This window comes from Pleurodeles waltl, chromosome 3_1, assembly GCF_031143425.1.
Source record: "Pleurodeles waltl isolate 20211129_DDA chromosome 3_1, aPleWal1.hap1.20221129, whole genome shotgun sequence".
Taxonomy (NCBI): Eukaryota; Metazoa; Chordata; class Amphibia; order Caudata; family Salamandridae; genus Pleurodeles; species Pleurodeles waltl.
Genome location: NC_090440.1, coordinates 1,264,192,419 through 1,264,215,905, shown reverse-complemented (window position 1 = coordinate 1,264,215,905; position 23,487 = coordinate 1,264,192,419). Strand labels below are relative to the sequence as shown.

Genomic DNA, 23,487 nt, shown 5'->3' with positions numbered 1-23,487 from the left:
TAATTTCTAAATGGAACTGACACGAAACGTAAACACAATGGGCCTGATTTAGAGTTTGGCAGAAGTGTTACTCCATCCGCTGTGTTACAGGTTCCATAGGCTATAATGGAATTGTAATACAGCGGACAGGATATTCCTCACGTTTGTGAAGGAATAACTGTAGGAAAGTACCATCTTGCCTGGCATGTTACCCCCATTTTTACTGTATGTATGTTTGTTTTTGCCTATGTGTCACTGGGATCCTGCGAGTCAGGACCCCAGTGCTCATAAAGTATACCCTGTATGTGTTCTGTATGTGGTGCCTAACTGTATCACTGAAGCCCTGCTAACCAGAACCTCAGTGTTTATGCTATCTCTGCTTTTAAAATTGTCACTGCAGACTAGTGACTAATTTTACCAATTCTCATTGGCACATTGGAACACCCTTATAATTCCCTTGTATATGGTACCTAGGTACCCAGGGTATTGGGATTCCAGGAGATCCCTATGGGCTGCAGCATTTCTTTTGCCACCCATAGGGAGCTCGGACAATTCTTACACAGGACTGCCACTGCAGTCTGAGTGAAATAACGTCCACGTTATTTCACAGCCATTTTACACTGCACTTAAGTAACTTATAAGTCACCTATATGTCTAACCCTCACTTGGTGAAGGTTAGGTGCAAAGTTACTTAGTGTGTGGGCACCCTGGCACCAGCCAAGGTGCCCCCACATTGTTCAGGGCAAATTCCCCGGACTTTGTGAGTGCTACCTATATGTAGCGTCACAATGGTAACTCCGAACATGGCCATGTAACATGTCTAGGATCATGGAATTGTCCCCCAATACCATTCTTGTATTGGGGGGACAATTCCATGCATCCCCGGGTCTCCAGCATAGAGTCCTGGTACTGCCAAAGCCTAACTTTCCGGGGTCTCCACTGCGGCTGCCAACCCCTCAGATAGGTTTCTGGCACCCTGGGGCCTGGGCAGCCACCAACAGTGGATTCCTGGACATGAAGACCTGTGGAAGAAGGTGACCAAGTCCAAGAAGCAGAGAAGAGTGCAGGGAGAACAAGAGCCCCTGCTAACCCGGATGAAGGTGCAAAAGAGGAACCACCGGTGAAGAACAACAGTCAGTACTGCACCCAAGAAGATGGATGCGGGTTCCTGGTTGGTGCAGATTATTTCTCACGCCGGATGGAGGATTGCTGTCTGGTTTGCGTTGCTGGAGTCCGCCAACAAGACTTGGCACACGCAAAGCTAGCGGTTAGCGGAAAATGGCGCTGCTCTGAACCAGGAGGAACCTGGTGGACTCTACCCAGGAGGGGGAGTCAGAGGGGGATTTCAGCAACTCAGAGAGCCCACAGAAGACCAAGCAGCATGCACAGGAGTCCCACAGCACGGGGACAAAGAAGGTGTTAAAGGAGGCCCATGCAGCACTACAACAAAGGATCCTACACCGCCATAGAACCACTCAGGAAGATGTGCGTCACAGGATAGAGTCCTGGGGGTCGGGGCTGCACAGTGCACAAAGATATTTGTGGAAGGATGCCAACAAGGCTTGGCAACTGCAAAACATGTGTTGCACGGAGGTACTGTCTTGTGTGGGGAAGCGAGCTCTGACCTTCACCAAAGTTGGACAGTAGGACGTCAGGACCGTCTAAACCACTTCAGTCCACCGCCTGTGATGCAGGATCCATGCAACTCATCAGGAGAGGAGACCCACGCCATCGGTCGTCGATGCAGTGAGGTGCCTGCTGAAGCAGGGGAGTGACTCCTTCACTCCAAAGGAGATTCCTTCAGTCTTCTGGTGCAGGCTGAAGACAGGCTGTCCTCTGAGGATGCACGAATGGGAAACAGTTGCAGTTGCAGGCAGGAGCTAAAGATACAATGTTGAAGACGTCATCTTTGCTTCTTAGTTGCAGTTTGTAGAGTTCCTGGAGGGATTGATTTTCCAATGAGTAAGGAACCAATGGGCAAGTCCTTGTTTTTTTAACATTTACTTGCTCCCAGAAAAGAAGAACAACTGTATGCATTTTAATATATTTGAGTTCATACATTTTTCAATTAACAGAGAAAAACCAATCTGGTTTGTTATCACTGGTGACCTAAATGTCGAGGTTTCCAAGAAAACAATACAAGATTTTGGGAATTCTAACTTGGACTTGGAAGAAGGCTGGAATATCCCAGAGTCTCAGTACCCGGGTCATTGTATACCAGACAAACGTGGAATTTGTCTTTTGCGGGAGCTGAAGCACATAGGGGGTTATTCTAACTTTGGAGGAGTGTTAATCCGTCCCAAAAGTGACGGTAAAGTGACGGATATACCACCAGCCGTATTACGAGTTCCATAGGATATAATGGACTCGTAATACGGCTGGTGGTAAATCCGTCACTTTTCCGTCACTTTTGGGACGGATTAACACCTCCTCCAAAGTTAGAATAACCCCCATAGTCTCTGTATTCTTAAATAGAAGAATAGCTCTGGATATACCAGAGAAGGCCCCAGGGGTTACTCAGTTATTGTGTGTGGAGACTGGTGAGGGCAGGAGTTCTTTAAATTTCAATTGCGCTCCCGCCGTCGCGGGACGCACGCGGGCGGCGCCCAGGCAAAGCCTGGGCCAAGGGCGGCCCGTCCTTGCCCGTCATTGCCAGGAAGAGGCAGGGCAGGGCCACCCCCCTGACATTTTTCCTAAAAGACTTTTGGATTTCTGGACTAGGCACCTACAAGCGTAGGGCTGCCTGAAGGTACTGTGTTGATTTGTTTGCTCTCCTTTCTTTTTAACCTTCTCTTCCAACTGTCGCACTGTGTTTTGCTGAGGGGGCAGGAGCCCTTTACATTTTATCGTCTCGATCGGACTGGCTGTGAGGCCTATTTCACGAAGGAAGCTTTTGTCCTTTGCCTGCCATGGGCTCCCCCTCTTTAACTCCGTGCCCTAAGCTGGTCCCCTAGTGACTAGAACCCCTTTCTTCTTTTGTATTAAGGAAAATTGTTTCATACATACGAATACAGCTCCCTGAGTTACCGGCCATTACGTAAAACATGGGTAAAAGGAAACACTCAAAATTAAATAACTCAACAAATTTAAAAGACAGTTCATCTATATTAAAATACATCTCTGGGGCGATGGGAATGATAGATAAGAAAATCGCCACAGTTGAAGGGAAAATGTCATTATCTAAAGAGCAATCTCGTGATTCATTAGGGTCTGTACCACCGCAACATAACTCCCCATCTAGTGAACTTGGGGACGGACATTCAAAAGTAAGGCTTACAAATGGCTGTATCAAAGACTCTTCGAACTTAATCTATTCCATGGATGAAATATCCCCTGTTGCTAAGTGACCAAGGAAACCAGAGACGGGCCTGTTGGACAAGACCTAAAAAAAAAACACTAGTGATAGACTTAATAACTACTCCAATTAAAAAACATTAAAAAAAACTAACACGGAAGAAACCCTCAACCTTAGCAGGAGACACTATTCGATCACTCCTCATAAACCTCCACGAGATAGTAAATTCATTGAAATTATCTATCGGAGCCACTCTGGACTCAATGTCGGAGCGCCTAAATGGGGTGGAGTGTAGTCTTGAGGCAGGCCTTGAAACAATAAAGTCCTTACAACGGGAAGACACGCATTTTACAAGCAAGGATCCCAGAAATACATTGCGGTCCTCAGAACATGAGAATAACACACAATCTATCCCGTACAATAGGCCAATCAGTATACATCGGAACGTTAACTTCCAGAATGAGTCCCAATCTCAACCAATAGCTCCTTCTTTAAACCAATATAACCAACCCTCTTTTTCATCTATTACACCACATAATCTTTCTCCAGATAAAAAAGTTCTAAATCCCACTCTATGTAAGACAGCAAGTAGTGCTATTCGTAGGGCAGCGAATACCTATCCCTATTTAAATCCAGGGAGAAATATAACTAGCAGGCCTAGATCCCCGAATCTCGCTTACCTCCCTAGTGACCTGTTACATCTTCCTCCGGAGGCTACACCATATGTTGTGGTCTTGGCCAATGTCCCACCGATAGATGGTCAACAACGAGAAACATGGACGGCCTTGAGATACAAGGCCCTCAATTGGATCAGGGCCCGAATGGGCCCTGGAACGGTGAGGACTCTTTTTGATGATATAAAAATGGTCAGAAGAATTAAATGGATAGGAAACAGCAGGAAAGCGCTGACTGGAGATTGTGTGGTCCTTTCTTTTGGTTCACCAAATCTAGTGAATAGGATTATTCATGACTTAGGAGCCAGACAAGTTACCTTACAAGGAATCTCGCTACTACCCCTGGGTTATTTCTATCAAAGACCAGTGGGGAATAACTCCATCTATTCACAGCGAGCTGTAGCACCCTCATCCAGCCCAGACTTATCTATAACGTGCAACAGATTCTATCCTCTTCCAACGCTGGAAAATATAGATTGACTTGATATAAAACAGTTAGCTCTCCATGATAGAGTAGCACAGATAATACATATACCAGGGACGGACCTACAAAAGGAAGGTACACCACATACAACGGTTCCCATAAGGAATGAGATATTACCTCATCTAAGGCAGTGCGATGATGATTCCAGAAATATACCAAATACAACTCATGGCGATATCCCCCCTCGTTCCCCAAAGGACCAGCCCTGCAACTTTAAACAGAATCTTAATCAGAAATCTGAAATAGTCTTACTATTTTGGAATATTGCAGGTCTAGCAAATAAGTTAGGCAATGAGATCTGGGCTAACTTTTTAGAAGACTATTCCTGTGTTTGCCTACAAGAGACATGGCTTTTAACTCCTGCCCATCTAAATGGTTACAAAACATTTCATACTCCTGCCGAGCAGTCCAGGTATGGCAGACCTAAAGGGGGACTGTGTACATATATCTCCAATAAGTTGTCCTTACAGAATTTAGAGATGCAATTTATGAGTCCATACTATCAAATGATAGAGAGTAACTTAGACCACAAGACCCACTTAGTCATTATTAACTTTTATAATAATGTTGCTCCAGGAGAATTCTCCAACATTCTCGTAGAAATGGGAAATTACCTAAAAAAAATATGTGAAAAAAACAACCGCGAGATCCTATTGGTTTGGGGTGGTGATTTTAACGTCCATCCGTGTAAAGAAAATTCAGATAAGATATGTGGTTGGGTCTCGGAAGGTGTAGATGCAAGCCTCCATTTCTCTCACAACACTCAAGGAGATGAAATGAATCTATTGGCTCAAACCTATAACCTATCCTTTGTAAATGAATTATTTCTGGATGAACCACAGTTTAAACCAACGTATAACGGAAGGGGCGTAAATACTGTGATCGATTATGTCCTAATGTCAACCTACTTCGCACACTATCTTACAAACTACACCTTGCATGACATCGCAGTTAGTGATCACTACCCCCAGAGTATGAATCTCCTACTATCCCCCCTTTTAGCAGCTAGGGAAGATAGTATTACACTGGTAGATGATATTGAACTGGTGCCGACCAATGGATACACTATGAAGTGGTCACAGGCAGACCCCAAGTCTTTGTTCAAACAGATAATATGGCAATGAAAACACGCTTTCGCAGACTGTTTAAGAGAGAACCCACAACCAGGGCAATTCTAAGTGCGTTTACGATGATTACTCAAACCATAAAAGAAGCCCTCACTATCAGAAGTGGCAAGATAGGGAAAAAAAGGACGTGCGGATGGTTTGACCATAATTGCACCCAAGCACATAAGAGACTGAAGCAGGCTTTAAATGCCCAGGAAAAGTGCTTAAGTGATATCCGTAAACGCAGACAGGAATATAAGACAGCAATAAAGGAAAGGAAACTGACTATGAAAACAACCTTGTGGGAAACTCTCCATTTAGCAAGTCGTAAGAAAGATAACATACTCTTTTGGCAGACAATAAATTCCCCCGTGTTAGGGGAGAAAGACATTCCCAGAATGGAAATCGCCATCTCTGAAGAAGACTGGGTTGCATATTTCTCCAAAATATACTCATTGGCGAGTGATATAACAGACCGTACACATGATCATGATTCACAGGAAGGGCCGCGCCTGGTTATAACCCCCCAATTTAGCCTTCAGGAGGTAGAGGAAGCTATAATAATAAGCAAATCCGGGAAAGCGCCGGGCCCTGATGGTGTTCCGATTGACATATTCAAGGCCAATATAGAGCTGTGGGGGCCTGTACTGACGCAGACATTGAGGGCTATCTGCATATGCGGACCCCTACCATCTTGGAGAGATTCCAACATTATCCCAATATACAAAAAGGGTGACCGCCCTAATCCAGCCTGCTACAGGCCAATCTCCCTGCTGGACACAACAGCTAAATTAGCAGGGAGAATAATACTGAATAGGCTGCAAACATGGGCGGAAGAAAAGAACGTTTTATCCCCGGTCCAGTATGGATTCAGGAAAGGAATCGGAACAGTGGAGCAAAGTTAAAATTTAAGTCTCATTATTGGAAAGTATACTAAGATCAGAGCAGGCAATCTCCACCTGGCCTTTATTGATTTATCATCAGCTTTCGACTGTGTAATTCATGACAAATTATGGGACATTTTAAATAGCATAGGGGTAGACCCGGCCTTAATTCAATTTATTCGTGAAATGTATACAGGGTGCAGAGCAAGAGTGAGGTATGGCTTAAAAGGGGAATGTACTCGTCCCTTTGGTCTATACAGAGGAGTGCGCCAAGGCAGCGTTCTCGCTCCGCTCCTATTTTCAATGTATATAAATAATCTAGATAAAGAATTGGCCACTAAGTGTAAAGATCTACCCCAAATAGACAACCGACTCGTTCCGGCATTACTCTACGCAGACGACGCAGTATTAATGGCCAGGACCCCAATAGCTCTCCAGAAACTCCTAACTACCTGCATCACATATATGTCACAGCTGGGTCTTACTGTCAATCGCTCCAAAACTTTTATCATGAACTGTGGATGGAGGTGCGGTAAGACTTATAACATCACTATTGCAGAAAGCAAGGTCGAAACCGCGCAAACGATTCGTACTTGGGCATAATGTTCGATAAGCTGGGTTCCTGGGCCAACTGCAGGAAGACGAAGAGAGTGCACCTGATCAAAACAACGATGGCATTACGACTCTTCTCCAAAAGGCTTGGGGGGATTACACTGTCAAACATGATAAAGATTTATAAAGCTAAGTGTATTCCGGCAGCCACGTTTGGGGCAGGAATTTGGGGACCTACAAATTGTGATTTAATGCAGACAGTGGAAAACGATTTTCTTAGACACCTGCTGAGGGTACCAAATGGCACTTCATCGTATGTCATTCATTCGGAACTCGGGGTTCCCTTTATTGTAGACTTGATAAAGATCCAGCCACTGTTATTATGGTATAAAGTTTGGACCTCGGAACATACCGGTTTTAATAAGGTTATCTTGACTGATTGTACGAAGTCATTATATACATCAAGGGTACCATGGTTAAAATACATTATGACCTTTTTTGAAAAAGTGGGCAATAAAGACTACTACACAAACCCACTTTCACTGGGGCAGATATCTAGGAAGGACCTGAGTATTCTGGCATTAAAGTATGTAGAAGACATACGTTGGAGGGCTGAATAAAAAAAAAACACCGTCATTCATAACCAAATAATTTTGACGGTTGAGGGCATGCGGCCGTATTTGGCAAACGTGGTACACCTTCGCCATCGTTACGTCCTTACTAGATTCAGGCTAGATACGTTTCATCGTCTAGTTTCATTTCCAATTATGAACGATTGGTCTACCTCGTTAAAACCATGCCCCTGTGATGCAAAGACACCTCAATCCACAATTCATGCGATTTTATTCTGCAATTTCTATGCCCACCAGAGGAAGCGCCTAGTAGTTCCACTTTTAAGGTCAATCAATCTCCCCAATGTCGCACAGCCTATGCCTGCCTTCAGTCACTATCTTCTTTAGAGATCTGTGGAACTTTGGCTAACTTTTTATGTACTGTATTAAAGATAAGGAAATCTATGGGGACGGTAATGTAATTGTAATTTACTGTAACAGGGCTTTTTATCGATCCACCAGACAGTTTATTGTTGTGCGCTTTTTATTCTTTTACTATTTATTTCTTTTATATATATATTGAAATGTATTATAATTGGAGATTTTCTATGACTTGTAGTACTTTTATGACTTGTTGAAAGTCAAATAAAGTTTTTGTAACTACTCAGTTATTGATTGTATGAAAGAAACCTATTTGAAGTTTGATTTTCGTATGGAAATAAAGGGTGGAAATACTTTAAATACTGATCACGCCTTTCTCTGACTGGCAATTGCTTTGCCTGCCAAAAAAGCACAGACTGGTCTCTGGAAATTGGTGCTGGTCTAATTGATATAGAAAAGAAGAATAAGAGTGCGAGAATTCATTGCAACCTTCGGAAAATCAAGTTCTTCAATTACTTAGTGACACCTTTCGATATTGTATCACTTGATTCCTTTTTGGAGACCCTCTTACTTCATATGAAACAATTATGTCACCTATAGTGTAACACGAGGAAGACACCATAAAGGGAACTCTGCTACATATATGCCCACGAGGGCAATAAGGAAGCAAAATTGTCTGAGGAGATAAACAAATTGGCACAAAACAGTTTCCCTCATTTTCTACATAGCATCTGCAAACAATATGGTTCATTAGGAAGTAATGAAGCAGGATTGTTGTAGCCCAGAAGAAAAGACGGTGGGATTTGAATTGGTAACAATCAATATCATGCTACCCAAAAACAAATCTTGATCATTTTTGCATATTCTAGCCCTAAAATGTGGCTCAAAAATAAAATCCTCTATAATTAGTCACCTGAGTTAAGCAACCAGTTACATGACTATATTATACCACCATATGATGATGGAATAGTTGGCCATATATACAGAGCAAGATCATCTGCAGTCATGGGTCCAGACGAGGTTCCGATTGCTGTGTACAAACAAAAAGCTGCATCATGGGCCAAAATACGGAGGCCATTATTTGTGTATTATTAAGGCACTGGTCTAATCCTGAAATAATGGCATAGGAGTATCATTGCTGTTGTGGTTTCATTTTATACTTTGCTAGGGATCACATATTTTAGCTTAGGTTAGGCCTGCGGCCTGTGCCCTTTCACCTACATATGTACTTTGATTGCACTTATTCAGTTTTATTCATTTTTAGTTAGCTTCCTATTCAGCTAGGATGTGCTCATTCTTCTAATCAGCTGTGATTCTGCAAATGTGTTATTATTATTTCTTTTTATGACATTCCATCATGTACCTCTGTCCAAGGCTGACAAGAACACTACATGATAATCCAGCTAGCATTGTCGCCACATGAGTGTGTAAACAGTCCAACACTTAGGCATTCTTATAAAAACACTGTACAGGCCAAGGTACAATAGGGAGGTCATTCTGAGCAGACTATCCATCCATGCTGCTTTCTGTTTTACTGCTGACCTCTGCCCTGCCTCTACAACCGGCCAAGGAGACGGCGGGCAGACCCCTATTTTCCAGGAAGCGGGGTTGGGTGCTCCTCTCATGGACTAAGTGTGGACAGATTGGGCTATCACAGCTAAGCTCTTGCTTAGGAGTTAGGGGTTAGGTAGAATTCATATATGCATGTCATTCCAATATCCTGTGGTTGTTTATTTTCTTCTCGCTGGTCACAAAAATCCTAATCCTGTTGCCTCATTGCTCTAATAATTGCAGCTCACATATTTTTTCGTAGATTGCAGTCTTTTCAATAAATGTATTGAAAACCTTCCTGTATCCTTTCCTTGGCCTATGTGTGTGTGTGTATGAGACCTTTTGCTAACAAGAGAAAGGGATGAGATTTTTCAACCATGACTTCCCCAGAGCGGTCACAGAGTGTCATGCGTCAGGCTGCCACAAATCACCTTTTCTTCTATATTTGGATGAGGTGCTGCTAGCTAGCCAAAAGGGTTGCGCCGACAGCTGTCAAGATGGAGTGGGATTGTCTCAGTTACCCACAAATGGTGGTGCTCCCACCACGAAACCAGCAGTCTTGTTACAATAATGAGAGTCCTATGACATTGTTCTGCTTCACAAAAGGTTTGTAAGACATTTCAGGAAAACTATAGACCTATTGCCCTACCCGATGTGGTGGGGAAAATCTTTCTCAGGAAATGTTGGAACAGTTGAAAAAATAGGCTCAAGAGGTGAATGTATATATGCTATGGACCAGTCAGATTTCAGACCTAATCTTTTTATACAGGACAATATTATGGTGTTACGGTTTATGTTAGACAAATATTTCAAGGAAGAGCAACAAGCTGTACATACTCTTTTTACTGGCTTTCAATTTCACTCAACAGTGGACAGGCATGCTTTATGGCCTAAATTGAGGTCTAATTTGCTTAAATTAATTATTTCTCTCCAGCATATAATTGGTTTATGGGTCAAGAAAAAATAGAGGTTGTTGATAATTGTGTCTATTTATGCAGATGTTTCCCGGTAAAGTCTCCCATATGATGTACTTTGCCAAAAAGCCTTGGCCCATACTGGTCCCCTTAAAAATGTTTATAACTCCATGGAGAAAAGGCACTTTACTCATTTATTTTATATCTATTTAATAACGATACATATTACACTTGGTTATGCTTTCAAATGTACCTCTTCCTTTGTCTGGTCCTTCTTAGTTTATATGAAGGAATTAGTTTAAAAATGTTTTGGAGCCTAAACTGGTCTATACCAGTGCATTTTCTTAGACAGGAGTTTGAAAAATCTAGTACAACCATGCAGACCCTCACTAATATAAACTTTTGGTTTCACAAGTTCCTTCATGCATCAGCTTAATCTCTCCTAACAAATCTTGATTCAGGATAAGGTAAAATAAATTACCTTTTATAGTTAATTTAAATGAGCATTGGAGAGTTTTAATTGTGCTGGCGACAATCTAAAATCATGGATCCCAGATCAGTTGTCATTCTTTAAAGGTTCATGTAAATAAACTAAGTCCTTCTTGAGACATATTGTGGTCATCTGAAAACATATGGCAGTTCAATTGCTAGCAATAGTTATGAGCAAATCCATTCATACCTTTCTTTTCAAATTTTCCACAATGCGAAACGCTTGCTTTTGCTCCTACAAGCAGGTAATCTTCCTCTTAATGTGTTCTCTGTGAGATAGGGAGGTTATCCCTTGGCTTGTGCGATCTGTAATTTATGTACAACAGTCTCCTAAAATGTATTCCATGATCCTCATCTTTGTCCTGCTTTGAGAATTATCAGAAATTGCTTTTATATACATTGTGAATTCATTATCTCAACACATTCTGAATTGATGTAATTGACACCGTCTTCAAATGCACAAATCTGTTGTACAGTGTTGAAATTACTTAGGGCTTTCTTTTAATAGTTAAAAGAATTGTCATCCTAAATTATGGATTGTTAGATCTTAAAAGTTTTAATTTATTTGTATTTTCCACCGATTTTGAATGATCATTAAGGCATTATATTGTTGGCCACTGTTGAGGTCTAAGTCAATTGTATAATAAAATGAAATAAAATGTATATTGCTTCTATTCCTGGTCTTAAAATATTGATGTTATTAAAACTAACCCTAATTCAAAGTCATATGGACCCACTGCATGTGTATCAATTTTATTTAATTAACATTCATCTCATGTGCCTGACTTTTGAAATCGGTTGAATTCAAAACTATTTTTATACCAGTTTAAATTTTTGGTAACCATATAAAGGTTGTGAAATTATCAAAATGTTTATGATTTAGTTCTATCCCTTGGATATGATGTAATTGAGAATTGCCATTTTTCTTCCCAAAGCTCAGCTTTGGAGGTATTCCTATTCGAGGAAAACCAGGAGCTGTTCAGAAGAACAATTTCCATGGCTGTATTGAAAATCTCTATTACAATGGAATCAATATAATTGACCTAGCGAAGAGACGGAAGCCTCAGATCTACTCAGAGGTAGGAATACAAAAAACTTTCAATGAACGCATTTGCAATTTATTAAGACATTTAAAAAGAATGCCATGATTACATCACTTAACTTTAATGATTTCAAATTGCTAAACACCCTTTGTGACATTAGGCTTTTCATTGAGCACTGGCACTCTGGAATGTATGTCAAATGACTGTCTACAGGGCACATGGTCAAATAACCATTGTCCTTAACACTGGGCTTACAGACTGAACGTTGCATGACAATAGTTTGTTAGAGGTGCAACCTGTTTGTGGTTCTAGCAACCACTCTGCAAAAAACAAGAAAATAGCTCATTTATATGAAGCTAGACCTACACTTAAAAGGAACACTGCACAAAATTAATCCTGAGCTCTTAACTATTGTTTTAGATAGAAACAAAATCATCTTCTTTGAACCTGTTTGCATGTGTATGCATTCTAATGAGTAGCTTCTGACTTTGAAACTATGATTCACTTCATAACACATTTGAATTGTATTCTACATACATTATTTGTCACAAGGTGTGTCATTGGTAAGACGAGGAACTGGGAGTGAACAACAGATGTGATTTAAAAAAAAGACAAATTTATTTTTGTGGCAAAAAGGTTGAACAGACCTGATAACTATACAGATTATGTCACGGCAAAGACAGTATGGTTTGAATACCTTACAATCTTATATGGAGGACTGAATTCTGTTCAAGTGATGGAGCTTTTACAGATGGCCCATCAAATGCTTGCTTTCACATGGCTCTTGTTGAGAAAAGCACTAATACATGTTCTGCAGTTGTTTTCCCAAATTGTTGCAAATAAGACCTTCAATGGATCCCAAAGTGAGGACTGTTTCCGCTGAAAGTTGTTGTTAAGATAAATGGGAATTTATCTATGCTCCTTTCTCATACTGAAGAGGGACATTTTATTCCTACTTTGCAAAATGCATGATAGACTAGTTGGTGTGCCTACCGAGTGACTCCTACGCTTACTTTAACTGGGTGAACAATGAAGTAAGCTAGTGTAGTGCGTCTTCTGTAGCCGCTGTTGTTTACTCAGTACATTGTATGACATGGTGACACATCAGTGAGGATTAAAACATCTAGATCAGAGATGAGCCCATGGAAAGCGTCTGAAAGTATGGTTTAAAGAAGAATGATGTACTTGCCCAATTTATGCCCGATTTTATTTCAGCTTATATAAATGAGAATTTCCATAAGTGTTAGTTGAAAAATGTGCAATGAACACATTTGCTGTTTTCTCCACAGACTAAATAATTATCTATAATAGTTCTCCTACTTTCTTCAAGGGGATGTTGAATGACCTGGTAGCCGAGAATGCTCTGGAAATTAATCATAGTAAGAAAGTGTGGGTTTTTGAATGCAGTGTTGAATGTACATGCTGAAGAGTCGAAGGCCAGGACACTAGGTGTTTGCAATATGTCTGTTTCAGTATGTTGGTAACCAATGAATCAGTTGGTTCTTTTTGATGAAAGGCAGTAAGAAGAAGGCTGTTATGACCATGAATGTACTTGGGGCAGATTTAAGAAAAGTGGCGCTACACCCAGTGCAGCGCCACTTTTCTTGCATCCCTTAACGCCCACCCCACTGCCAACATGTGTGCGCCTTATTCAAAATACAGCATACTGTGGCACAGGGTAGGGGGCTATAGCACCAAAATTATTGATGCTATTTAAGTACTGTTCAGGGTTAGTGGCAACATTTTTCCACTAACCCTGAACAGTACTTAGGGGCCTATTATAAATAATGATAAGCCCCCGTTTAAAGCCTGTTTTGGACAGGCGTTAAAAATGCTGCAAGAAATGGGGCAAATAAATCTTTTCGATTTCTGTGCGCCATTTGTTAAGCCCATCTAATGGGTGAACGCCCCCCTTGCATACATTATGCCTGGCGCGGCCATTATGTGGGGAAACGGGTTACAAAGTGGCGCAATGCATGCATTGCACTACTTTGTAAATCTGGTGCTGCAATTTTGACCTTGTTGGGCCATATTAACCGAAAAAAAATGATTCGAATGTGGCGCAAGGGGATGTTAGGCCCTCTTAAATCTGGGCCTTGGTGCCTTTACCAGGAGTTATGTGCCTTTTTGCCTTATAAAGGGTATGTTTTGCAACAATATCATCACAGTTTTGCAGATCCCAAGCTAGGCTATGTATGCCCATGTGGAGTTTAGTTGTGAAGGAGATAATACCTTTGAACAAAGCCTTTGACGGCCAAACGTGAACTTTAGCAGGGTGATCCGTTTGCAACTATAAAAAAGATAGCTCTTGTGATTATGAATTGTTCTCCTCACAAATAACTGAGAGACTTCTGACTAGGGGATATCACCAGACGTCACTGACCATTTCTAATAGCAAAATGGGCAAAATGGACCGCAACAAGATGATCAACTCATCACCACGACACAAAGAGGATACTACTATTCGATTCATCACTCAATTTCATAATGGCCACTACTTAATACGGAAACACCTACGTAAGCATTGGCATCTTATCAGCAGCAATCCTTCCATCCAAAAATTCATCACTCAACATCCTAAAATAGGATTCCGTCGGGCCCCTAATCTCCGAGATAAACTCTGTCCTTCCTTTTTTCAACCAACTGCTTCTGATTCTTTTTTTCCCAAACCCAAAGGCTTTTTTACCTGTACCAAGTGTTCTATTTGTAAGTTGGGACTCAATAGATCGACTACATTGCACATCAATAATAAAGAACTTATGATCAAGGACTTTATTAATTGTGAAAGCAGAAATGTGGTATACCTGATCTTTTGTCCATGCCACAAGGCCTACATTGGAAGCACGATCCGCCCCTTAAAACTTCGCATTCAAGAACATTTTCGGAATATTCTAAAACTGGAGAGCAAGGCGCCTTTAGTGGAGCACTACAAAACATTCCATCACAATGATCGGTCCTTCAAATTCAGTGGAATACACCGCATCATATCGTCTCCAAGGGGTGGTAACTTACAACTACGCCTACGACAAATGGAAAGCAGAATGATCATCCAATTTGACACAGTTAATAATGGCTTGAACCAGGATCACGAATGGCACTATTGGTTATTGTAATATGATATATTTGCCTTAGCTGCTCTGATCCTCCATTTCAAATTGCCGGTCTATAACATGATTTTCTATTTGTATCTTCTACTGGTCTTTATTTCCCCATTTTTACATCTTTTTCATAAACCTTTTCATTTCATTTTTCCTCTGATTTCCTCCTTTTTCACCTTTTTCTGTACTTTTTGATCACTCTCAGATCATCTTCACCTTCAATGTTGAATTCTTCTTCTATATCTGCTTATTGCTTGTATACAGGACTTTATCCCTACTTCTGTCTATAACTCTCTTCTTTTCTTAATAACCTTTTCTATGTATTACTCTTAACAAATGCTTTTCATCCTACCCCCTTTCGTTAATTAAGCTCTTTTTACCTTTCTGTTATCTCCACTTGCAGGATTAGTCCGTAATTGCCTTTTTGTTCACTCTTTCCCATTGCTTTCCATACTACCGCAATATGGGACATTTCAGCTAGCGACGGCCCGACTTCTTCCAATATGGCCGCCGCTACCTTCCTCCACGCTGAACGTTGTGTCCCTTCTCTGTCTCGTAACAGAGAAAGGACACACTCGGCATAATAGCCGTGTTGTTGCCATCCGGCGTCTTTAACGCTGGACGCGCAGGCCGTTATTTTCGGCTGATTATTCGGCAGACTTACTTATATTTATTGAAACTACAGGTAATAACAGCTTATCTTTTCTTATAGACCACCTATTTTACGGAGAATCTATAATCCATATATTCTATAATGCTACCTATTTTTAGACACGCTCCCAGCTCGTTTGACGGGGAGCATTACCCCATAAGAAAAAGAATTACGAGCATGTTGCTCATATTTATCTGTTACATGTTGATATTCCCTCATGTTATTTACTTATTTCTCTTGTATTCATATTCCATGTATTTACTATGCAGTATAGCTAGTTGACCTATCTGATTTATGGGTATAAGGGGAATTACAGATATTTATGGCCAAGTGAGCCACGAGCCTGTGGCTCGCATGCATTTGTTACGTCTTGATACTTTCTCATTCTCTTTCTTTTGACTTATATTTATTTCGACATAGTTGGTAGACAATATTTGTGACATGGCTCTATTTGGGGGCAAACTTAGATTTCATAAATATCTGGATGTTTTTCAGTTTTTAGTGCTTTTCAGCAAATATTTACTGCATAAGAGAGTATTTAAAACCTGTTTTCACGTTTAGATTCCTATCTACAATTGTGACAATTGATGCCAGAAATTTGTTATTTTGTTCTGATCAGGGTATGTTGCCAATTTTTTCGTGTTTTCTACAATCTTTTCATCCTCACACTTTTCATAGGATGTTCTTAAGTGTAATTGCTCACATATATCTCTTTAGAGCACGAATTAACATTACGGGAGTGCCAGCTTACTTTATCTTTTCACTTATCACTAGGATAGAAGTATTCTCACTTTTCACATATTTTTCTCTTTAATTTTTTCTTCTCTTTTAGTTTGTTTTTTCCTTTAATTTAAAGAATAGTAATATGTACTCCTTCATCTTTCTTATTCATGGTCCCTCCGTAATCAATACCCTTCTTACGTGTTTAACCCTTGGCTCTCACTGGGGAATCTGCTTTGAATTACACTTTTATAGTCATGGGCCTCACTGAGAGGGAGCACAACACACCCTGCATGACTTGCATGGACAGCATGCTTTCGATCTGGAAACATCTGTTGCATGGCATGTACTTTATCTTGCCCTTATATATTTTTTACAGCCTTGAGAAAGCCCCCGCCTATCCGCCTAAGGGGCGAAACACGTGTTGGCTGTTCCTCCATCGAATATGGCTACTTAACTTTCTCTCAATCCTAGCACTAATTGATTGGACTGCTGTCTTGATGATTTCTGGAATTTAACACCAGTTCTAAGACTGTCATAAAACAACTGGACCATGTACCTATGGAACTGATTTCTCTTTGTCTTATGCAATAAACAATTACTTCAGCATTGTGCTTCACTATAAAGTAATTTTTGAAGTGGGAACTCTCCTACAACTTCTCTGGCACTATTACTTTTGGGAGGCTTAGAGTCCAGGCCTTCCGGTTTAGAGTTCTCGCAATCGTTGTATAATCACGGCATTCTTTTGGAAGTCATCTGGCTGGACTCTCTCTCTTCTCTCTGCCTTCTAAGTTAAGCCTGACTGCTCGTGCCAAGCTACCAGAGGGTGGGCACAGGATAATCTTGGATTGTGTGTGACTTACCCTGACTAGAGTGAGGGCTTTTGCTTGGACAGGGGATAACCTGACTGCCAACCAAAAACCCCATTTCTAACAGGTAGGATGTGTACTTTTATGTTTTACATGTCCTGGTAATGAAAAACTCCCAAGTGCAGTTTTCACTCTTGTGAAGCCTAGCACTACCATAGAATAACATTGGGGAATCCTTCTTACATTTAATACACTGTAACTCCTAAATGAGAGGAGGTGGATATGGCATGTTTGGTACCTATGGACTTGATAAACCCTCTTTAATGGTAAAGGTGAATTTATCATTACAAGTTGGGAAATGCCACTTTCAGGAAGTTGACATTTTTGTGCCCTCTGTGCCTGCAGCCTGTCTTAGGTCACATGAATGGGTGTAACTGACTGTTGAGACTTTGTGAATTCACTCCAGACATTCACAAAATAGGGCAATTAGCAGAGCCTGAATGTGCGTCCCATTGGCAAGATGGAGGGGGAGGTTGAGCACTGCCCCACTTGTGCCTAAAAAGGCTGTGGCCTGCCACTGCACAATAGGTTTAACAACCCTGCACTGTCAGTGCAGCCAGGTCGGGGGAGACAAGAAACTCCTACAACTGCAAAAGAACCTTTCTGGAAACTTCCCCCACCTTCTAGGAGTAGGGAACCAGTGTATATAAATAGGACTCTCAGATCCACTCTTCAGTTCACTACTGGACTTGTGGAAGGACTCTCAGAGGACTGCCTGCTGCTGTGACCTGCTGTCGACTCTACCAGTCTGCTCCTGTACCTGGAAGGACAGCTTTGCTGAATGAAGCCTGCCTTAACCCCTCAGAGGCCAGCCCTGCTGTTGAGCTCTGCATCTTCATCTGCACCCAGGAACTCCAGACGTGACTCTAAAGGCTAGTTTGCTGACCTCTTGTTCAGAGCCACAGGGACATAACAGGCTCCCACCATTTTAAATGCACCCCTGGACCCAGAGTGAGTACTGAACCCACAAGAGGTCACCATACACTCTTGGCCCCTTGGTGGTGATGCTAAGGGTGAATAGATTTCTCTGCTTGGTGATTTTACCTTTTAGGCACTATTTTGAACTTTAAACTTTAAAAATTCCTAACTCTGGTTCAACAGATTTTTGTTGTTTAAGTGGCAAAATATTTATTAAAGTGTACTCTATTTTTCTAAATTGGTTTGACATTTTGGGGTGTTTTCCCTTTATATTGTTTGTGTACTGCTTAAATACTTTACACATTGCCTCTAAGCTAAGCCTGACTGCATTTTGTACCTAGCTACCCAGGGTTAAGCACAGGTTAATTTAGTGAGTTTTTGTGGTTCACCCTGCAAGAAATGTTGGCTGTTGCTTAACCAGAGCTCACACTCCAATCAACCAACAACCCAGTTTCTAACAGTGCCTCTGAAGATGGCCCTAAAAGAGGGGGGAGAGGGGCCAAAGAACCTCCTTATTATTCCTCAGCATGTGGGTGAGGTAATTTGCTGCACCCACCTACAGGAGGATCTCTGTCCCCCTTTCAGCAAGCAATCCGGTCTGCTACTATCATTGTAAAAGTTGGGCCAGCAGCTCCAAACACCCAGGCAGCCTTTTACTAAGACACTGTCTCCAGCCCATTACTCTGAGAGAAGTGGGTTAGCTGACTGTAGTAGGGAGCATTGGCCCTGTTTCCACCTAGTGTACCTAGTTAAAAGTGAACCATAGCACAAACAGGGGCAATGCATCCAATGTATAATACTACCCCTTGTCTATAAGGACATTTAGTTTAGACACATTTGTTTTGATGGCTGCAGAGAAGCACTTCTGGCTTTAGAGTTTTCTGAGCAAGGCCATATGTTTTTTACTCTGAGCTTTCTTCCAAACGTTGCTCTGTTTCATATGAGGACCTTATTATGAATGGCCTCTTAATTGTCATGGTGCCGGTAACAGCACTTACTAGTTGGAATAATAGTATTGGCCAGATGTGTTTATGTTCACAGAAATGTTCACTGCTGAAAGCATCCAAAATCTCCATGTGCAAATCAGGAGAAAAATGAGGCATTATCAATCCTGGAAATAGTGATTCTCTCTATAATTCCTCATTTCTACAGGAACCATGAGGACCCAACTTGAAATGTCCTGGATTGTTCCTACCTCTACAGTTACAGATATCAGGCAGTTTTCCAGGTCACTCGCAATGAGGAAGTTACAGACAAAAGTTCTATCTCAACAGCCTTAGCAAGCTCAACTTTTATTGGAAGCTGTAGCACAGATAAATTGACATCAGGTCAAATATCTTTTAAGTTACTCCATAACACATGGACACCTCCAACAAGACCTGGGTTTTAAGACTGTAGTACTTTCCATATAAGACTCGGTGAGTCCACACTTACAGTGCAGAAGGCTAAACTGCAGGTCCCAGAATGCAATATGGTATTGGCTAAGACAATTTGAGTGGAGTAAATGTGCCACACAGGATTAAAAGTCGATTAGCTTATTTGTGTGGTCTAGGCTCACTCCCAAATTACACATCTCTTTTACCTGCAACTTGCCCTTTTATTCTTACCTTGGTAAGCTGATTTTCATTGAGACGATTGCTGACAAAGTGTGTCTCACATAACTGAATTTCTGGAAGCTATACTTATTTCTTCCCATTGATTTTTGTATTTTTTCATTGCTAAACTATTGGTGGTCTACACCATAATATTGGACTTTATAATGGCATGTCATTTCTCGAACAGTTTACAACAATATCATCCTGATGTTATAGTTGCATATGAGCAATCTTATGAAGGATGACAAAGCCATCGGCACAACCAACAGACAATTCAATTTAAAAAGGGAGTTGGCTAACGTAGCACATCCATGGCCCGATTCACAAAGGTAAACTTGAACCAAAAGTATAAGTTTAGACCAAAAGTCTAAACTTAGATCTAAAGTCTAACTTTATTACGAGTAAAGTTAGACTTTTGGTCTAAATGTAGACCAAAAGCCTAAACTTAGACAAAAGTCTAACTTTACTACAAGTAAGGTTAGACTTTTGGTCTAAACTTACATCAAAAGTCAAAACTTACACCAAAAGTCTCACTTTATTTTGACTAAAAACTTAGAAGCATACTTATACTTTCTTTACCCTGAATAAGTGTCATTTTTTACACTAATTCAGCGCAAACTTAACTCTATATTTATATTTTGATGATAGACCTGTCTAGCATTAAAATATTCGAGTTAAAGTCATGTTTTGGATTTGTAAAAATAATTTGCATCAATGAGATGCAAGGTAGGCATTCCCGTCAAAAAAATTACTCAAAGCCCCCAGCGTCTTATTTATCCCCAAATGCAAAAATCGTGCATGGGAGGGAGGTGGACCTAAATAATGGAGCTAAGCCTGCTTAGCGCCATTATTTAAAGGCTGGGTCAGAGCAGGCGTTAGGGGACCTGTTGACCCATTTCCATGATCAAACACCATGTAAAGAGCCCATAGGTGCCCACCCCAAACCCCAGGAACACCTCCACCCAAACCAGAGGGACACCAGAGGATGGGGGGGACCCCATCCCAGGTACGTGGGGTAAGTGGAGGTAAGTATTTAAAAAAAAAAATTAAATGCTACTGGGGGGCCTGAAATGGGCCTCCCTACATGGCACTGGGTGCAATGGTGCCAAAGCCAGTGTTCTAATAAAAATATTAATGAATATTCATGTATTCTGAGTAAGGGATCTGCATAGAAAATGTATTATTATAGAGAAAAATAATGCAAGCATTTGAAAATCTGTCCACGTGAGTGGCCGCCAATGTTCACAAAGTGTACTTATTAATGGCTTATTAATATGAATCATGAAGCTTATGTTTGAATAATGTAGTAACATGTCATATTAAGGGTTATGCATTATGTATTAACTTTGTTAATTTTATGCCTTAACTTAGCGGAGGTCTTTGCGTAGTTGCACAACCTCATGTTAAGCTGTATTTCTGAACCGATTAATAAAATGCCTGCTTAGAGAATACAAATTGTAATTTTCCACTGTGCTGACAAAATGTGCTCGTAGCTAAAATTATTTCTCATTAGAACCGCTTGCTAGAAGATGCTGTTCTTGTAAAATGTAACATTATAAGTGTAATGTGTGTAAGACTGACTTTCTCGGGAAGAGAACAGTAGAGACACTGACGGGAGTATAAGCTGCAACAATATTGTTAGCTGACGAGCCGGATGATGAGGACGTTACAAGAGAAGCCAATCAGCGACATGTGCACTGTGTTCCTCGAGAAATTATAGATTTGAAATTTTTGTTTTATTGGACAACCAATAGGGACCAATAGGGACAGGGGAAGTAGTTTTAGGAAATCTAACTTAGCCGGACTGCACTGAGAAGAAGTTGCCATTGCGCTTTTGCCTTTTGCCACCATCATAATTTCTTGAGCGTCTTGACAAGAGAAATGATTTATTTTAATGCTTAGAGACTTTGCATTTCCTGAACTTTGATGCTGAATCCTGATGCCTTGCTGACCAAACTGATGTCCTCATGACGAAGACTATCTTAGCTTGTAGATCCAATTGAGGGGAGGTATACTATTACGCATGTGTTTTGTTATGCCGATTCGTTTTTTTTCTTTCTAGGTACCAACCGCACTATTTTGATAGAGCCTTAGTTAGATGTTTTCTAAATTTGTGTTGAATAAAATGTTTTGCATAAAGCCAAACATGCAAATGCTAATCTGGTGTTAGAGAAGCATCCTCACTAATGAAAATTCACTATAGGGAGTAACAGTAGATGTCTTTCCTTTGCTAAATCTAAATGTATGTGATATCGTTTGCACAATTGTTCTTGCTATTACTTTGCACCATAACCTTAGAATGTGTCATTGTTCAAGCTTTGATTAGATTACGTTTCTTTTGCAGATTCGGACAGCCAGTGATGTTTCTGTATGTTTGTCATTTGATTTTGGGATTATTTTATGTGACATTAGCATTGTTAATATAGGGAATTAAATATTCTAACTATTGCTAAAAGGTGTGGTTATTCGTGACTGAAAGGTCATGCTGTGAGAAAATTAATGACTCCAATTAATTATTATTGTTATTGATTATCATTAATTATTGATGTTATTGATTGGTTATTGATTATTGATCTGCCTGTACTGGATCTATAATGGGAAAATCTTAAATGTGAGTCAAATGGTTCATCGACCTATTCGCGTCCCCTTGTAAGTTTACTTATTAAGGTCTGACATGCTAACAGACGTGGTAGCAGACTGATGGTTTGTCTGCTTAGGAGCCCATTATAGATACCCGGTATAGGTTTTGGATTAATTTCTTTCAATTATACAAATTTGAGAGGAAATGTTCCCTTAAGTCCTGAAATGACTTTCCCAGAATCTTGGAGCCTGCCAATGGTTGTTTGAGGATGCTCTCGGCATTCTAGTGATAGTGTGAATGCAGTAGGTTTTGCGCTTGCACAGCCTATGCAAATCGCAGGTGAATTGTGATGTTTGTGAGGGTTTAGGGAGTTTGCGTACTCCAAATGAAGTTGTAGAAGGAGTGTGCGTACTCTGCAGTGTGAGAGTAGGGAAGTCCTCGAACTTTACATGTGTGGGACGCTTTGTGCTAAAAAATTGTCCACATGGTTGTTGATGTACGGATCCTGCGTGGTCTAAGACTCCGGAGTATATTCAAAAGTGTACGAGACACTTGGTTTTATGTTGTAATTTGTCTGGTTTAATAGGTCGATCAGGTGTGGTTGACAAGTCATAGTGTGAGTCAAAATGAGTGAAAGAAAATTTCGACTGAGATCTGGCGAGTCCTATGTGCACCAGGACAGACCCACTGATCAGTTGAGAGTAAAATTTGTGGGTTGAATTTTTCTTGCGAATCAGGGAAGCTGAGAAAGAAAGAGTAGCTGTAAGAGCAGGAAGAGCTGTCAAAGAAAATCCGTAAAGTTTCTGAAGCGATTGTGTTACCTTTCCTGTAGTAAACCAGCACATTTGTTTTTTGGTTTTGGGTTAGGTCTCACAATTTTTGCATTAGTTTTGTGTGAATTGAAGTTTGGGAGGACAAGCTGCAAAACTTTGTCAGCCGCAGTACATATGAGTGTGACGTCATTGGAGCCGCGCTGGGATAGGTGGGTTAGTAAGAAGGGTCGCGCACCAATTGGCAGACGTCCGTGAGGTGCAATTGTTTGAGAAGGTGGGTGAAGAGAATTCTGGGATTAAAAGTCACTTCCTGATTTGATTTTGAATAACAAAAAGGTCAAAAAGATGACATTTTTCAAAGCTTTAAGGAGTGCTTTA

General features: G+C 40.8%; 1 protein-coding gene across 2 annotated transcripts in view; it reads left to right on the top strand.

Annotated features, from left to right (window-relative positions):
• The window catches only part of LOC138285083 (contactin-associated protein-like 5), a 1,227,365-nt gene that overhangs the window by 564,328 nt on the left and 639,550 nt on the right, over positions 1–23,487 (top strand). For both annotated transcript variants that reach the window (XM_069224601.1, XM_069224602.1), the window contains exon 7: positions 11,796–11,939. In XM_069224601.1, the coding sequence (XP_069080702.1) occupies positions 11,796–11,939 (144 nt within the window). The remainder of the gene's footprint in view (positions 1–11,795; positions 11,940–23,487) is intronic.